At 40.5% G+C, this 17921-nt stretch overlaps 1 protein-coding gene across 1 annotated transcript in view; it reads right to left on the bottom strand.

The window, feature by feature from the left end:
• The window catches only part of LOC147683948 (maltase-glucoamylase-like), a 588456-nt gene that overhangs the window by 270353 nt on the left and 300182 nt on the right, over positions 1 to 17921 (bottom strand). The window contains exons 35-37 of the mRNA XM_086944339.1: positions 16436 to 16555; positions 13757 to 13841; positions 11038 to 11176 (exon numbers count right to left, since the gene is read on the bottom strand). Coding sequence (XP_086800465.1) covers positions 11038 to 11176; positions 13757 to 13841; positions 16436 to 16555 — 344 coding nt within the window. The remainder of the gene's footprint in view (positions 1 to 11037; positions 11177 to 13756; positions 13842 to 16435; positions 16556 to 17921) is intronic.

Raw genomic sequence — 17921 nt, 5'->3', positions numbered from 1 at the left:
CCATGTATCAAAAACAGCAGTAAAATGTGTGCTTTAAGTACTTAAGCCTTGGCATGCTATAGACAGAAAACACTGCAAATAGGCCTGTGTAGTCTTAGTCACACAGACATAAGATGAATGCTGCCTCAGATATTCGCCATTTGGTGTAAAGACAACATACCCTTGAGGAGTCCAAATTTGATCGAGTTAAACAATGTATTGTTTTGAGCTGAGGACCCTGTTAATATATTGTTCTAATTTATGGGTTGTGTTTACCAGAGCATGAGCTTTAACTGCCAGATTGGGTATTTTGATTGCTTAACACTTCAAACATGGGGATGGAGTAAAACAATGAAGAAATATAATTTTAAAAGAAGGGGAGCATATTCTCTGGTTTCCTGTGTATTTCAAAGCAGCCAAAGTCCTCTAATCATATCTGCACATATCACAACTAAGAAATAGAAGTGGAACTGTCCATTGCATCTTTTAAAATAAAACTTGTCAGCTCCGCAAGATAACTTCACCTTACTGATACCCTCAAAAACAGGGCAAGGCACTTCCAATTGTACCCTTATACCTCTCTCTACCTGGCCTATACTGGCCTTCAAAAAGCTGAAGCGGACTGGGCAAGCCACAGGATTGGCAGAGTACTCTAGGTTTTCAACATGTGGAGCACTACATTAAATGTATTTTCCACACTCCTGCACTATGTGTAGTTACTAGTACTCTCTTGGCTTTGTTGACCTTGATCATAGATTAAGGTGTAACCCACCATTACTTCTAGGAAACTCAGGATTCTCCATTTGCCTTTAGCTAGAATAGTGGATTGTGTTGTCATCCAGGGTCAATTATTCAGGTTAGCATCTCAAGTGACTGCTAGGCAAACAAATGAGTGAACCGACTCAAATGCCAGACCATCTTTCACAATAGTCTTCAAATTAATGTTTTTGGGCCAATGTAAAAAAGCTTTGAACTACAGACATTCCAAAATTCTCCATAAATGTAATACATTTAGATAGGGCTTCATTTAGAGTTTGGAGGAAACAGAGTTTCCAGACGAAACTGTAAATTAGGATTTCTCACTACTATAGGGGTAACATTGTGGAGGAAAGAATGCCTATGGAATTTATTCAATTTTTATTAATTCCTCTAGAAACCTGAGGCCTTTTTGATCCATACAAACTTTAATTGAGACACATAATTTCCAGCCTTTACAGAAGAATTGCAGTGCTAGATATCAGGATGGTGCCCCATGCATAAAACAGAAGTGGAAAGCCCTTACTGGTAATTTTGGAGATCAACTTGGAGAGAAATAAACTCCTAATCCAGGCCATTGCTATATAGGGAAAACACATATGGGCAAGAGCAAATCCAGGATGGATCCTTATCAGTGATTCACATTTGGCAGCCGTTTACGCCTCTGGTCCAAATGTACTGTATACTTTTTTGGAAAATCAAATACGCACACACACACACACATGCACACACACACACACACAAATATAGTTGCTGAAAAGATGAAATGTTTAAGTGACATTATAGTTAGATGAAAATGTCAGTTTTAAAATAACATTTTCATTTGACAAATACACTGAAATCACCAGTTATAGCTAACTGAAGCATCTATAACTCAAAGCCTCACCATGTACAGTGTTGACATCAATGGTGCCATTTTAGATGTCATCAGTAATGTTATTAATGTCATAGAGCATGTGATTAGTGATGTAATACGTGAGATCATAAGCAGTGCTTTGCAGTGACAGCACTGAGGGAATTAAGTCCTATCGTCTTTCTACAGGGTGGGGGACTGGATTAAATGCTGTTGCTTACCCGTATACAGATGCAGAGGAGAGAATATCCTGCCATTTTGCCAGTGCCCTGCACCTTTTAAGTATTTCAGCTCTCTGCCATGTACAAGGGTGGTTGGTGGTTTCTAATTTTCCCTCCTGCCTGACCCAAAGGTCAAGAGGAAACAATTCCTCCTGCCTTGCCCATTGGTGATGGGGTTAAAAGGGCTTTCTCAATGGTGAGAAGGTACATTGGGGGCTTTTACAGCTGCCACCTTACCAGAGGAAAGTATCCCACTCACCTTCCTGTGATGGGAGAATGGGGGCTTTCTTTTTCCCCACTTGTCCAAGTAGTGCTATCTGTTTCAATTCCCATATTCAGCTAATGGGGATTGGAGAAGAGAAGAATCAATTCTCCTTGACAAATGGCAAGGACTGTGAAGGATTCTAGCATCTGAACTAAACATGGGTTTTGTTATGTTAAAAATATTTATAGAGCGCACATACACCAAACATTTTCTTGGGGCTAAATATAAGAATAGCCTGCTGCTTAGTTTATCATTCATATGCCTGGGAAAACCGCCAGGTTTTTAGGAGTCTCCTGAATGTAGGGTAGTTTGTACAAGTTCTAATGTTAAGAGGAAGAGCGTTCCAAAAGTGAGGTGCTAAGACCGCAAAATCTACAACCGCCTAGTCTCTTTCTTTTGTAAGTAGAAGTAGCCAGGAGGTTAAGATGGCTTGAGTGCAAGTTGCGGATAGGTCTATATCTCTGGATAAGGTTAGAGACAATTGAAGATGAAACATCTGATTTTAAATGCACAACGTTGTATTACATGGAGCCAGTGTAGCTTCCTCATTGGAGGAGAGGCGTGTTGCCATCTTGGCTGATGATAAACCAGTCTAGTTGCCTGATTTTGCACCAGCTGTAATCTTTTAGTTAAGTACACCGGGAGACTGAAATAAAGTGAATTGGCATAATCGATGAGAGAGATCACCAAAGGTAAATAAAAAAGTGGATAAGATCTTCTGTGGTGCAGAATCTACAGATTTCCCTGATCTTCCAAAGCTGGAAGAAGCAGGTGGAGACTACCGTTCCAATCTTAGACTTCAGGGAGAGGTCACAGTTGATTGTAAAACCAAGACTCTTCGCTGAAGAAGATGGTGCAGGAGGTGTACCCAACTCGGCTGGCCAGAAATGAGATTTCCAAGGCTTGCTGGAGCCACCTACCAAGAGCAGTTCTGTTTTGTTAGGATTCTTCTTCAGATGATTACTATTTATCCAGTTGCATATATGTAACATAGTAGTCTGGAAGTTTGGGATAGAGTCAAAGTTGTTGATAAAACATTACACCTTGTTTGGTTTCTGTTAGAAATTGTGCTGTAGGTTGACTAGGTCATGAGCCCTTGTTAAGCAACAACCACAAACCTAATCAGGGTAAGAAGCTGGCAAACTCTAAATTAAACCGTTCTCACCCTCTTATAGCTTGGCACAGACCAGTCAGGCTTAACTTAAAGGCAATGCATAATGTATGTGTGCAATACTTCAAACAGCAAAACAGTTAAACCACCACGGAAAAAGATTCCAGGCCAAGTTGGAAAAATAGAACTTAATTTATTAAATAAAACAAGAACAAAATAACAAAACTCCAATAAGCAGAACTTGAGATATGAATTCTTAAATATTAAACTATAAATAGCTCTTGGAAACAATACGTGCTTACTAGGGTATCTTGTCGGCCTGACCGGTACAAAGTCAAGAGTTCGGACCAACGAGAATGGAGAACACGCCTGATACAAGGACCCAGTGAGGCCCGCTGAACAAAAGTACCTTAAACCTGGTTGCGTCAATGAAAATGTGGGGTACAGCTAAGCAATGCGTCAGTGGTCTTCACGCAGTTGGGGTCATGCATCAATTTTCTCCATGCAAAACTGTCAATGTGTTGGTTCAGAAGGCGATGCACCAGTTCTCAGATGCAGCAGTTCCAAAAGTGATGCGCAGATTTCCTCACCCACCAGAGGTGATGCTTCGATCTTCTTCACACAGTGACACCGATGCATTGGTTTCAAAGCTGTGGTTCTGAGTTGATTCAGTGGTCCTGGTCGTGCAACAGCAGCAAATGCGTTGATTCAGCTCTCACAGCAGAGGATTTGCCGGTTCCACTGGTGCAAACACTTTAGGCCCACTTCGGCTTGGCAGGGCAGACTCACAGATTACAGAGTCCAGGTATAGTAGCAGTATGGTTTGAAGACATTTATGTCCTTGAGACTTCAGATCAGGATGTCCAGTCAGATAAATCTTGGAGTCACTCTAGGTTCAAGTGATGCAGGTCCAGTCCTTCTCACCCAGGCAGAGAGAACAGTGGTAGCAGGGCAAAACAGCAAGGCAGGAGTCCAGCAAACAGCAGTTTAGCTGAGTGGCATTCCTTTAGCAGCAAAGCAGTTCTTCCTCCTGGCAGTGAGTGGTCACTGGTCCAGAAGTGTACTTAAGTGGTGGTGTCAGAGGGCCGGTACTTATAACCAGCTGTGCCTTTGAAGTGGGGGAGACTTTAAAAGGGATTAACCATGTAGGAGGAGTGCAGAATTTATTGGCAAAAGAAAATGCTGCATTAACTACTTTTTGTTATTAAGCATAGTTCCCCGAAGGAAGGTTCAGGAACTTAAGCTATTCTTTCAGAGAGTCACCAGTGTTTCTGTTGGAGGCCTCAGCAGGAGAAAAAAACAGTTCCAGTACTGGGAATGGTGTGGCAACCACATTTATATAGGGGTGCATCAGAAATGGAATATCAGTGCAAAACCTGTCTTGGGTTGCTTGTGTTCCAGATCAGGGAGTACCTGGTCTGACAGTTCAGGCTTGACTGTTCCATTGGAGCAGGTTCAAGCCTTGCAATTTAAAATCTGACTTTCCCTCAAGTTGTCACTTTAAATTGTGAGTCCAGATACACCAAATTGTCTTCACAATTATGAATTACCTTTATAAAAATATAATACGGCAATCTCGATATTATCCTATGGGAGAACTAGTCCATGCAGTAGTGAAAAACAAATCTGAGAGATTTTCACTACCAGACCTTATAAATCTTAAACGTATATCTCCTACTCCTACCCATCAAATACATTGCACTCTCCTCCATGGCTTGTCCAGGGCTTAACTTAGGAGTCACGTATATATATATATAAAATGGGAAGGGTTAGGCCTGGCAAGTGGTTTATATTGCCAGGTCAAAATGGTAGTGTAAATATCACATGCAGGCTCTGCAATGGCAGGCCTGAGCCATGGTTAGAGGGCGACTGAAATGAGTACTCCATGCCCATTGGTAGCATTATAGGCGTTGGGCACATGTACTGCATTTTACAAGGGACTTATAGGTAAATTAATATGCCAAGTGGAGATGAGCCAAGAACACCATATTTGGGGGAGAAACTACAAGCACTGGTTATCAGCGGTAAGGGGCACATCATCCTAAAGCCAGCAAAAACAAGATCAGAAAAGTAGAGAAGGTAGGCAAAAGTTTGGGGGAAGACCACCCTAAAGCTGTCAGGTCAAACATTTTCATAAAGCAGAGGCATCTCTTTTTTTATTTTTTCTCTTCAGGCCAGCATTACAACGGACAGGGGTATAATTATACCCTGTAGCCCATAAAATTGCCCAATTGCATTTGTTTCATCACCACCACACCTTGCAGAAGTATAGAGATGTTATATTATATTATGTGTATTTTTATGTTGTATTATCACCCAGAAGGATAGGAGTGGGTTATTCAAAGAGCAAGGGCTTTAGCTTCCTGCAAAACTTAAGAAGTGAGAAGAAGGATCTGATGTGTAGCAGAAGCACATTGTGCATTTTAGGAGCAATGTAGAAGAAGGCCCGACCACTGGATTTTGTTCTGTGCATATGTGTTTGATGGATCAGAGCAGAAGTTCAGCTGAGGTGAGGATGTCTGGTTTTTCTGTGAAAGGAGATGCCGCTTTTGAGTCTAGGCCACTTCTTTTAAAGTGTGAGTGAGGAGTTTGAACTGAGCAAGTTTGTTTATCGAGAACCAGTACAGCACCTTGCGGTGCTGTGTGATGTGTGGACTGCATGGAATTCCGAGAGTGAATCTGGCTGTACAATTCTAAATGGTTGCAGTAGACTGGTGGGTTGTTTCTCCATTGCAGCACAGAGGGTTCTTCCGGAGCCGCGCTTGCTTGTGAAGAGGGTCTGTGTAACAGTTTTGCGGGTGCTGTTCACAATCCATTTGAAGATTTTCCATGAGCAAATCCGAGGGTGTGGAAGCAGAAAGCTGTAATAGCGTTAACTTGAACTGTCATGCCAATCTTATATTTCTTGGTGTGGGTGCTGGAGGGGGTCTTAGTTCAACCAGCCACCAGGTAGAGTTGATTGGTGATGTTGTCTTCGTAGAGATCACGACTTCTGTCTTGTATGTGTTGAGTTTAAGAAAGTTAGTCTTCATCAAGTTTATGACTTTGGTCATGCAGCTGGTGAACTTGTTCTGGGTGTTGGGAGTCTTATTCGAAAGGGAGAGTCTGAGTTGCATGTTGTCGACGTAGGTGAGGAAGTCAATGTAATAGATGCAGAGGAAGTTAGCCAAAGGGACCAGGTACGTGTTGAAGAGGGTCAAGCTGAATGATGATCCTAGCAGTACTCCACAGATAAGGTTGCAGGCAGCCGAAGAATATGGAGCAGGCAGATGTGTATTTTTTTGTCCCATTAGCCACTAACTTTGAGCAAGTAAGGTGAGAAGGAGACTACATGGTACATGACATTTAACAGAACCCCTTCCCCAATCTCTTTTGTGATTAGGATAGTAGGGCATGGCATTTCATAGCTGCCCCACTTCTTGTTTGCAAATATGGAAAGAGGGAAACTATGGCTGTGAACTGTCAAAGCCCTCTTTCATTCTTAGTTTTTTTACAGCAAAAGATTGCTATAGAGGCTCACTGCTGATGTACTGCTCTTCATCATTGCAATGAATCTATCTTGAGAGTTATCAGCTATCTCGGGATCATTAGATAAGTCATGAAGTAATGGGGCAAAGATACTCTCCCCCAACTAAAGCATGGTGGTGGTATTAACAATACTTTTACTTTCCACTCTTGTGCAAGCCATGGTTCTTAAAGCTCACAATGGTCCCCTTTACTATGAGCAAAGACAGGGGAAATAAAAAAAAACATTTTTTTTGTTTTCCTAACGTTTGCAATTCCTTTAAGCAATACCACTCAGGATGCAACTCGGCTTGCCCTTGGAGAAGTTGGTGGAATTAGATTTCTTTTGCCTCCAAAGTAAAGTTGAAGAAGATTGATGGAATGCATTTTTATTGAAAACATACCATTTTAATGATAAAGCTCTTGAAGGTGACTGGAGATAAATCCAACGCAGGAACCCCAAAGTGTCCACATAATGTTTTAGCCTTCTCCCTAGGTAGACAGAGGTCAGAGGTCTTACGATAATAGAAACACCTGGTTCAAGAGGTTTTTCACACCAATATACACCCTCTGTATGTGCTCCATTATCAAGAATAACCTTTGAATTTTCTGCACCTTGCAAGGGATCTGGACCGGACTCCAGCCTTTGGATTGACATGTGCTTTGGAGACAATGTTGCCTAAGCACACCATTATACAATGGCCCTGAAGATATAGAACAAATGCCGGAAGAATCAGAAGAAAGGTAGAAAACGCATTTTAATTAAATGAGGGTGCCACATCCTGACTCACCCACTTAGCTTGAGTAGAGAAAGACACCCAGATCACGTTCCAATCCTGGCCTAAAGCACCAAAGATGAATATGAGTAAATCTAGCAAGGCAAACATACTACATAGGACAGGACCCTCCAACTCAAGCAAAACTGCAACTCCCCAATGACATGGGAATAGGTCCATCAAGGAGCAGGCTCTCTAGGTTCATCTACTGAAGAATGGCAAGAGGATATCTCCCATTTGAAATATCACTCAAGGAGTGATGTGAATGGAAGAATCATGTCGAAAAGAAGACAGCATTAGGACTGGACACACACAAACCTCCACTTACCAATATGCACTGCACCCTCAGCCAATTGATAGCTGGGGCCATCAGGGGCCAAAGCAGATTCTAAATGTGAGTCTGCAGTTTAATGGAATAAGCAGCAGTAAGAAAAACATCCCAGATGTCTCAGAAGTCAGTCCATGATAAAGTGGAGGCCCAGTAATATCTCAAAGAGAGATTTAGACATGTTGACAAGGAAACAAGGATACAACAGACCCATGTCCTCCTTGGAAGTAGGTTTCAGGCCTGTGTCCGATCCCAGTAGTATTACCCAATCATTCAGACATGAGTGGATGGAGACTCCATTGTTGGGGAGAATCCTTGTGAAGAGTTCCGCATTCTTTGTGAAGACCTGAGTACTGATTTTACCCCAAAAGGCAGAATAATGACTGTGAACTGGAGATTCCCTTATCAACCAGGAAAACCAGAAGTGATAGGCGTGAAACATTGCATGAAGTTATGTATCCTCCAGGTCCAGTGATATGACAATGTTGTTCTTGACAAAACTATTACGGTGTAGGACAGGTCCATCTGGAAGTTAAATGTTGATATATAAAAGTTGACAAACTGAATGTTGATGACCCTCCTGTCTTCGTTTCTACCAAAAAAAGCAGCAAAAAGTCCCCAGGATTCCTTTTCAGAAGTTGCAAGGGACAGACAGGCCCCATTCAAAATAAGTCTTTCAGAATTGAGTGCTGAACCTTTGGACAACTTGGAGGCTGCAGAGAACCAACAAAACTAGAGGCAAGAGTGGTTGCAAAGATCTGTCATCTATAACTCTGATGGATTATTTTTAGTTCCAAAAGATCTCATGCAGTGCACAAGCAAACATCTAGAACGGGACAAGTGTGACCCCTAGTAGGGAGCAAAGGTGACCCAGCGTAAGCAGGACTTCTGCTGAGGATTCGTGGGGAGAGCAGAGTGGAGCTTATACCCATTCTTCCAGTAGGAGTAATGCATGGTATTGTAAGGGGCTTACCTTCCCACCCCTAACCCGAGGATAAGAAGTCGTATTGAAAGGAAGAACGAGATCATGTTGAAGGTAAAACATTATCTAATGGCTTTTCCTTGGCCATTAAAGGCAGCATATGCATATACACCTTAATTCTCTACCCAAAACCTCCTGCAAATGGTTTGGACACCAGAAGGGAAGCCTTCAGTACACATCTGCCTTTCAATACTGGAATTAGATGGGCAACAACCAAAGTTCTAGGAGCCTAAGGCATATTGCTTCAATCTCCATATTGGCCACAATATCAGCACAGTTCACACCATCTAATATAATACACCTGTATGTGGATTAGATGGCTTCTCTGAGGAACACATACAGTGCCACTCACATTTCCTGTCCATCATCAAAATGTGGATGTCCTCAAATAAGTGAAGCTCAACCCCACCATCACTTAATTCCTACATTCACCAAGAACTGCAAGCAACAACTAGTTCAAAGATCATTCAATGGCAAGAACCTGGATGGATTTGAAACTCAACTTTCACCTAATGCCAATTGACTTTAATTCACCCTTTACAACAACCTCACATCTGAGGGAAACATCACCAAGAAAACCAATATGGTCTTATGCTACTTCTCTCTGCTGACAAAAGTGAGTTCTGGTCTCTTAATCAGTATCGCATATGTTCACATCTAGATATGGGCCTCACCCTCCTAGTTTCTACATTGTTTCCCCCATTGGACATCTTGGGTAATACAGCTTATCTTGTCACCCATACCATGCTGGAACTTCACTGGCTCTGCTTAGAAGCCTTCACCATTTTTTAAAGCAGTTGCATCATTAACAAAGCCTTCCTGACTAGCAGAATTGCCTATCCAGATGAACAAGTCACCCCCCTCTAGCTCTTGGCAAACCAACAGTCCAGACTCTCTCAGGCTTTAAGGCACACAGTACAAACAACAAGGCAATATGCATTCTCTATTCATGTATCCAGTATCTAGAACAACATCTATGGAACCATCAATACCGCCACATCCCTGCTCGAAGTTAGCTGATGGTATACCTCTATAGGGAACACTATATCAAAACAAAGTATCAGTGCATCTCAACCTTAAAAAGTCCCCTTACCCTTCAATCACTCAAGAGCTGAACCCTTGCCTTTGACACTGATTAGCGCATTGATGCCTTTTGGCTTGCTTTGGGCTCACAAAATTTTACAAACCCATATACATACTCCTTTGACAGATATGAAGTCTTAAGGTAGTCTGTGACCAAGTGACTACTCTACAGGTTCCTTAGGCAGTAGAGGCACCCGCCTAAGGAGTGAGTTTTAAGCTAGTCCAACAGACATCTGCACCTGCCCTTCAGTCCACTACGTCTACAGGGAAAGTATCTTCACCAAATATAGCAGTCCATTTGCCTTGCAAACCACTGGATCAACCTTCAATGCCTAAAGAAATTCTCAATGTCATTAGGTAAAAATCACCGCATATTGCAACATGATATCACACTGTTGTGCCATGCTTTACATTTAAGCATACACAATGGTTCGGATGAACAGTCTGCATTCCTGTGCTGAGAGTAGAGATCTTGATATAGGTGAACAAAAGATGTACTGATCGTAACTTCTAATGGGCTGAACATTCAGTAGAGACAGAGAAACGATTTAGGCCCACATTGTAACTATTGGTTGTGATAACTTGGTATCTGAAATCACTGCAGAAATAAAACTAATCACACATATGACCCCTCAGAAAAATGATTTAAATATGGAAATCCTGGTTACCACACTGATTTATGCATGATATTCCACAAGTCCATGTCCTTTTGTAGGATCAAAATCCATCAACTTTGATCTAAAGGATTATTCCTGGCTTTATCCACAGTAGGTTAGTAAGTGGTAATTACACATAAAAAATTACAATTGGCTCATTGTAGCAATTTTACAGAAACATCTGTTTCAACCAAATTGGTGCTAAGAGAACACTTGTACTGTTTGCGTTATAGGCACAGTGCTATGAAATTACTGGTCTCATAGCTTTTCTATGCTAAGGCAGTACTCATACACAATAATTAGCCGTCTTATAAGAAACCACAGTTGCAGGCATCAAAGAAGATGGAGCTTGTTGACTGGTCATGTAGATACTATTATCTATCACCTTGCACTCCCCAGGTATTTGTGACACAAACATGAGTACAATATTATAAATAATAAATTACTGTGAAAACCCTTCAGCAAGCAGTGCTAATTGAAAAAGGAAACTCACATCATAGACTTGCCTACAAACGTAACTTACTCGTATGTTGGTTTTGCCTCCGACCATCCGTATAGATTATGAACATCGTAGTGTCTCATCATTGTCCCGTCTGACATCTCCTGTTGACTTTCCATGCATAATGTTTTGTGAATTAAGGTCTTGTTTCTGGAATCCAAATCTAAAAATACACAAACATAAGTGATTCAGCAACTGCTCGCTAAGTGTCAACTTTTGATTATCAGGTGACCACATTATAACACAATGCAGTGTGCTGTGGTTTGTGCATTCCAGTCTCCCTTAATAGGTTAACAATACATGCTGAAACGGACAAGCTCTGATTCGCAGGTGTGCCGAACAGCGGACATAAATAACACACCCTGCATATAACGTAACCCTAAACCTAGTAAATGCTTTCTAATCTGGGTTATCCTCGTGAGAAAGGGACGTAACATTCATAATCAGTGTTCAGCACAGAAATTTCCACATTTCACTTTTTTGTAACCGTTTATAACCCTTTAACACCTGATAGATATCAGGTTTACCTCGGAATCCTCTCAAAAGAACATTATACTATGTAACGGTGATGCAATATTCCTTTTGTAGATTCTTGGCTTATTTATATGGTTATATGTACAAAATATTCCTTTTTCATGCATTTTGAATGTCCATTTTCTTATATTAACACACATGTCACTGGGATTTCTGGATTCTGGGTACTGAAAGACAGTAGTGGCTGCTAACGGACAGGGGTAGTGGGGCAGGGTAGGTATTAGAGGGAAAAAGAGGGAAAAAAGACTTACATGGGCCGGAAGCCTCCTTTCCTCCATCCTCTTCTGTCTTCCGGTCTCCAGTCCCAGATGCTAGCTGGAATCACCCGAACTCCCAGGCTCCCCAGAGCCAATCACAACGCTGCAATGCAGCATTATGATGGGTCTGAGCGCCATGGTTCGGTGCTCAGACGGGGACAGAGAGGCTTTGTTCCGCATCAGGCTCTGTATTTCAGCCTGGTGGGGAAAATGCAAAGTGCGCATGACTGTTAGGCCAGCCCAAGTAGGCCAGCCAAACTGTCATGTTCACTTAGGGAGTGAAAACCACTTCTCCCCCTGCTTTTGTCAGCCCCACCCAGCCACTAACTGCAATAGAAAAAAAAAAATAATAATAATTATAAATTATTATCATTTTCTTTTCTCCTTTAAGCAGTGGGGCGACACTCCTCCGCCTTAGTGGAGGAGCCACCACTGCAAAAAGGCTGCTAAAAGTGCTCACTGCTTGTGATATGTATCTTACATCACATTTATGACAAGACTTTTAGCATATTTGACTTTGTGTAAGTACAATGTAAAGTTGTCACAAGCAATGCAAGTTAAATAAAAAATACTACATGTGGACGCCAAGCACATCTGGGATTAAAATCACGGAAATAAGTAAATTAAATAATTGTTTCTGTAGCTTAAGCCTCCGTTCGAATATAAAATGAACCATTTTTTAACATTTAGGTAATGAATATGACAAATGGTTTGACAGCAGTAAGTGTGCCTTGAAGCGGCAAGGACCAGCTGCATAAAATCCATATATAAATCACAATGAGGTGTACCTTTTCAAAGGTTAAAAAAGAAAACATGAGCTGAAATGCTATGTCATCTGTCAAACTTACTGCACTTGCCAAACCAGTTTGGAACCGTGGGGCATATTTATCATTCTTTCACGCAACGCAGAAAGACCACTTGCTGAGCTAAGCTGTGTGAAAGGGATAGGATATGAATGCCCCATATTTACCAATATATGGCACATTTCTGCCTAGTGCAAATGCAGGCACCCTTGTGGCATGGTGCAAACATGCCTGCATTTCCGGCAGGACTGGTTTTGTGCAGCAAGGGACACCTTCCTGCACAATAGCAATCCTTACAGGCGTTTTCCTCTTTCTAGGTGTGCTGCAGAATGTATCACAAATAGAAAGAGGAAACAAGAGTAGAAATAAAGACACTTCTCCTAGTTGCGCATTCCCTGGGAAGCGTTAGTTTTGACACATTACCAAGTTTAACAGTGTTGACAAATTTGGAAATGTGGAAAAATCAATGGGTGGATGCATTGGAACACCCACGCTCTACAAATGGGATGCTTTCTCTGGACAGGTTGATTCAAGGCAGCAAGTTGCACATCCTTGCACTACTTCAGATTTACCAAGCAACACAGGGCCATGCAAGGTGTCTTTATGTGCCTGGTAAATCTGACTTAGGGATTGTGTTGCACTTGTGACACTCAGTGTGACATAATCGCAATGCAATCCTTTCATAAATCTGGTATCAGGTTACCAACTATAGCCCCTGACTTGCTTCCCAGAGAGCACTAATAATTATCTTTTCTAGAGCTGTCTCTGCCCAGGAATGTCCTAATAACCACTTCGATGCTCATGACGGAACGGTTCCGTCATGAGCATCGGTCGAGCTGTGCTCATGACGGAACCGTTCCGTCTTGACCACACCCATTTTCATTAGGGCCCAGCACCGATGGTAAATCTGCACCGCACGGATGAGGTTAAAAACTCAAATGAATAGGAAATCGGAACTCTTCGAGAACAGACAGTTTCTGGGCTTTCCACTAGCCCTCTATTTGACAACTCAGTGGGGTATAAATGCCACACTTCCGAGAACTATTCATACACATAAAATACCTAATGTCTTCCCACTTAATCTGAAGCCCCACACCAGCACCCCCCCTTTCCATTTTGAAGAGTTAAAAAAAAAATTAAGGCACTTACAAGGCATATATGGAGGTCTGTTTAGATTTTGATCTCGACATCCATTGACGGATCCATCCACAAAGCTAGCTGGTTCATTCATGTCCTAAAATATGAAAAGAAAGTGCAAGGAAAAACAGTTTCTATTTCCACTGGATATATGTGCATTCAAATATCAGGCACACCCTGCTTCTTCATGTAGAGATAGGGTGTATAAGTGCACAAATAGGAATCAAAGACACAGGCTGAAGCCTACACCCTGCAGTGACTGAATAACCTTAACTTTAGGAGTGTAATACCTACTGGGCCTGCCCAATCAAAAGCTTTTGATTGTGGGCCCTGCTGGTTTTGGGCAGTCTCAGTGCTTTGTTTACTTTAATGAGGTGTTATTGAACATCTGCTATTATTTCAATTGAACAATTTTGTTTATTTTTAAATAATAGCCTCAGAAGTATCTTTATATTATGCTAAGGAGAAAAAATATAAAATCGAATATATAATATTAGATGTTGTTAGGAACAAGTCTCAAAAAAAGTTAGTACTGAAAGAATACACAAGATGTGCCCTCAGCGACAACTTGGATGTCCAATGGTGCTGTGTGTTTGGCTAGCGATGTTGGAAACTATAGAACTATAAAGAGACTGTATTTGGGAGGAATAGAACTATCTAAAATCTAAATGGCCCAAGTCAGAACAATACTACTGCAAATTCCAATACGGTTTACATTCAATAATTTGGCATTAATTGTGATTCAGTCCTGTTTTTTCAGTTCAATTTGATTGCAATAACAGGAGGAAACAACACATTTAGAGGCATGCTCTGTTGTAAAATATTTTTCAAAAATCATTAACAGACATTTGAAGTTTGATGGACAGGGTCCTCTGTTTCAAATGCCGATGTTGGCTACATCCACAGAATAAATCCTCCAACATCCCCCAACAGCCTGTCAGAGTAGGGGACACCTGAGGAAATATAAATAGTGTAAAGGCATTTTTTCCTATCTGCAACGGTGTAAAGGCTTTTTTCCCTGTCTACTGTTATCAAGAAAAACCTGATGGTAAGCAACAGGAAGAAATATAATAATTACACCATACCATAGAAAACAATTCCCAGGTAGTGAGGGTCATTAGTATCTCATTTAAAAAAAGAAAAGTTCTGCTTTAGCAGTTTATTTTTGACAAACAAAAATATTTGAAAGGTTTGATAACTGGCTATCATGGTTGACAGTACCATCCATAAAACATATCAGTCAGTCAGTATAGCTTTATTCGATTTTAGTTTAAAATCACAAAAGCGTACAATTGAAAACGGTTATAAATAAGAACATACATACAATAACCATAATATCTGAAGTAACAAAAAAAAAAAAAAAAAACTTTTGCCCAACCTGTGGGGATAATATATTAATTATGGCGTACTTTTCACAGGTTAAAATTAAATCAAACAATAATTAATAGGGGTTCCAATTCTTAGGTGTATAAAACAATGATTCCTGTCTGGTATAGGTGGGAAAGCTACGTCCGCTCGATACATGGGGTTCTCTGCCCATTAAGATGTTGCAGCCTGCCTTTAGGCTAGATGTGGGGATGTACGGCTTTCTAGGGTAAAATTCATGCAAGTCCCAGACGGAAATTGGGCCGTTTCCCACTAGGGGTGGACAGGTACGCAGGTATGGGACAATGTGTCTCTGCCTAAATCTAACGAGTACTAGGTCACCATTGATGTCTTTTGGGAGGGAACCCAGCCAATCCACCCTTCTGACACTCAGTATTGTACCCTCGAGGTTAGGTGGCAGGGGTCTATTTTTTGCCAGCCAAAATTTAGCCTTGTTTAGCAGATCCTGTTGTCTCTCGGTTTTCCCAGGTGTAAGTGATGGTACTCCCGCGAGGACACATACAAAAGGAGCTGCCTCCGGTGGGAGTTGAATAAGGGTATCTTTATTATGCTATGCTCTACAAGAGGTTCACCCGTTATTTCCAACTTTGAGTGAAGAAACTCTGAGTTTGATATAAAAAAACAACAAAAATCATGTGGTAATACTATTATTGTGAGGGTGGTTGAGCCAACTTTTTCTTCCCCACAAGTTAGGATGCTTAAAATGGGAATTGTGCTTCATGCTTTATTGCTACACGTATCCCCTTTTCCAATTAAGGCAAAATGTGAAATACTTTTAACTGCCACAATGCTAAAATATACATCTTGTCTTCTTTGTGCTGTACTTGTCACACTCTCACTCACTCTAGTTTGGAGCATGAGTGCTCTTCCTATATTTCAGTTTCTTCATTTTATTTTTGTCATCTTGATACTCAAGATTTCTCTTAGTGAGTTCACTTATTCCTTTTTTAATATTGTGTTTAAATTGAATGAAGGAGGCTAGTTAATACTGAGCTATAATTGTTGCCATTTTTGGCCTATTTATCTAAATTGTAGTGAAGTGGTGTAGATTCACCACTCAAGGCTAATGCTTTTTATTGCCACTAGCGTGGAGGCTTCATAGTTGTAAAGTTGCTAGCAGTAAAATTACACTGATAGAATGTGAATGCCAAAACAGTGGCAAACTTACTACAAGTGTAAGTTTACTTTTGTGAATCAGGCCCGACTGTTGTGAATATATTTCCTCACATTGAGGCTACATACTCAAAACCTGCCAGATTTGTATTATGTAAACTAAACAAAAGTTAAAATAAAGTAAACACTTACTATCCACAATCCATCGAAATGTATACTCTGATTATGATAGTACTCATGTATTTCGTTTTCCCACCATTTGTTTGTACGATCTCGGAAGTAATCAGGGAATGCTGCATAAGATCTGTATAGCTGCAAAAAAAAAATATTGTTAGGGAATACTTCAAAAACAGGAGCGTAAGAAAGATTTAACCCAATCATATTTATGAAATTGTAATTATGTTATTTGGAACATATGTCTTAACAAACAGATTCACATATTTATTACAATATTTTTATTACTAAAGTAAATATTTGTATTACCAATGTGCAGTGTAACTGACTCATACAAGAACTGCTCAGTGCCTCACATATTCCATTTTTGTTTCACTTTACAGAAGACAAAAAGCCACAATATTAAGTCACTATGTGGATATAAGCCCTGATGGTATGGTATCCTTCTGAAGTGAATCCTCATATGCCTCAGTCTACTCACCAAATGCACTGCAGAGTTCAATGAAGTGTTCCACCCTTCACCATGTATGCTTCCTTCAGGTTTTGTTTTGATTTCAAAATAGAAGGTCATGATTAAGCTAATGTTTATGCCTGTGGAGTTGTGCATGCCATTGTGAGTGCTGCAAAAATAGATAACAAGGTCACCGATCTATTGAGGGTCAATAGCCTGTTACTGTGAGTATTGCTCTATAATGGAAGATCACCACCAAATTTTGCCTAAAAGCACCAACCAACCAAATCTTAATTTGGAACAAATGTCATTATCAGATTACAAAATCACACTTTGCAAACATTATTTCAGTCATTCCTACTGAATGACCTGAATATATGGTGCTGCTTGTTGTCAAATATTAGCTGTTTGTAGTTAGAATTGACGTCTGTTTAGTTGTAGTGACTGATTGAAACAGCAACTTCTCTTCTTTTGTCTCTGTGCCTCTTTCTTACTATTTCACATTGTACCTTAAGTTCCTTCTTTCTCTACTTTACTTACTTTCTCTCTTGTTCATGTTCACATTTTTACAATTAATTTAGCCATTTTTTCTTTTCCCTTATTATATCCCCTATTATATTACGCTCTGCTCTTAATATGTTCCCATGGGTTTGCTTCATTTGCTCAGATTCACACAATTCCTGTCCCCTATTACTTTTCTGTCCTCTTATTTTCTCTCCTCTTCTCAAATGTTCATCTCCTTCTTCCTTCTGTTAATTCATCTCCTAATATATATACTTTGCCATCGCAATCCTTTTCACTGTCTTCCTCTTGGTCCTATACATTTTTCCTAATCTCTTTGCCCTGTCCTCGCAATTTCCACCATTCTCAAATTCACTCTTCCCTCAATCTTTATTTCTTCCTCTTTTCATCCAGCATCTCTTAATGAATGCCCCTTTGCTCTCTTTCTTTCCTTCTTTCTTCCTACTGCATAGGAATGAATATACTCTTTTCACAAAACAATAACTCACTTTTTTCTCTAGAGGGTATGATTTGAAAAGTTATTTATATCTA

The sequence above is a fragment of the Lissotriton vulgaris genome, chromosome 11 (assembly GCF_964263255.1).
Source record: "Lissotriton vulgaris chromosome 11, aLisVul1.2, whole genome shotgun sequence".
NCBI lineage: Eukaryota > Metazoa > Chordata > Amphibia > Caudata > Salamandridae > Lissotriton > Lissotriton vulgaris.
The sequence above is the reverse complement of the archived record's forward strand: the minus strand, read 5'-3'. Positions and strand labels throughout refer to the sequence as shown.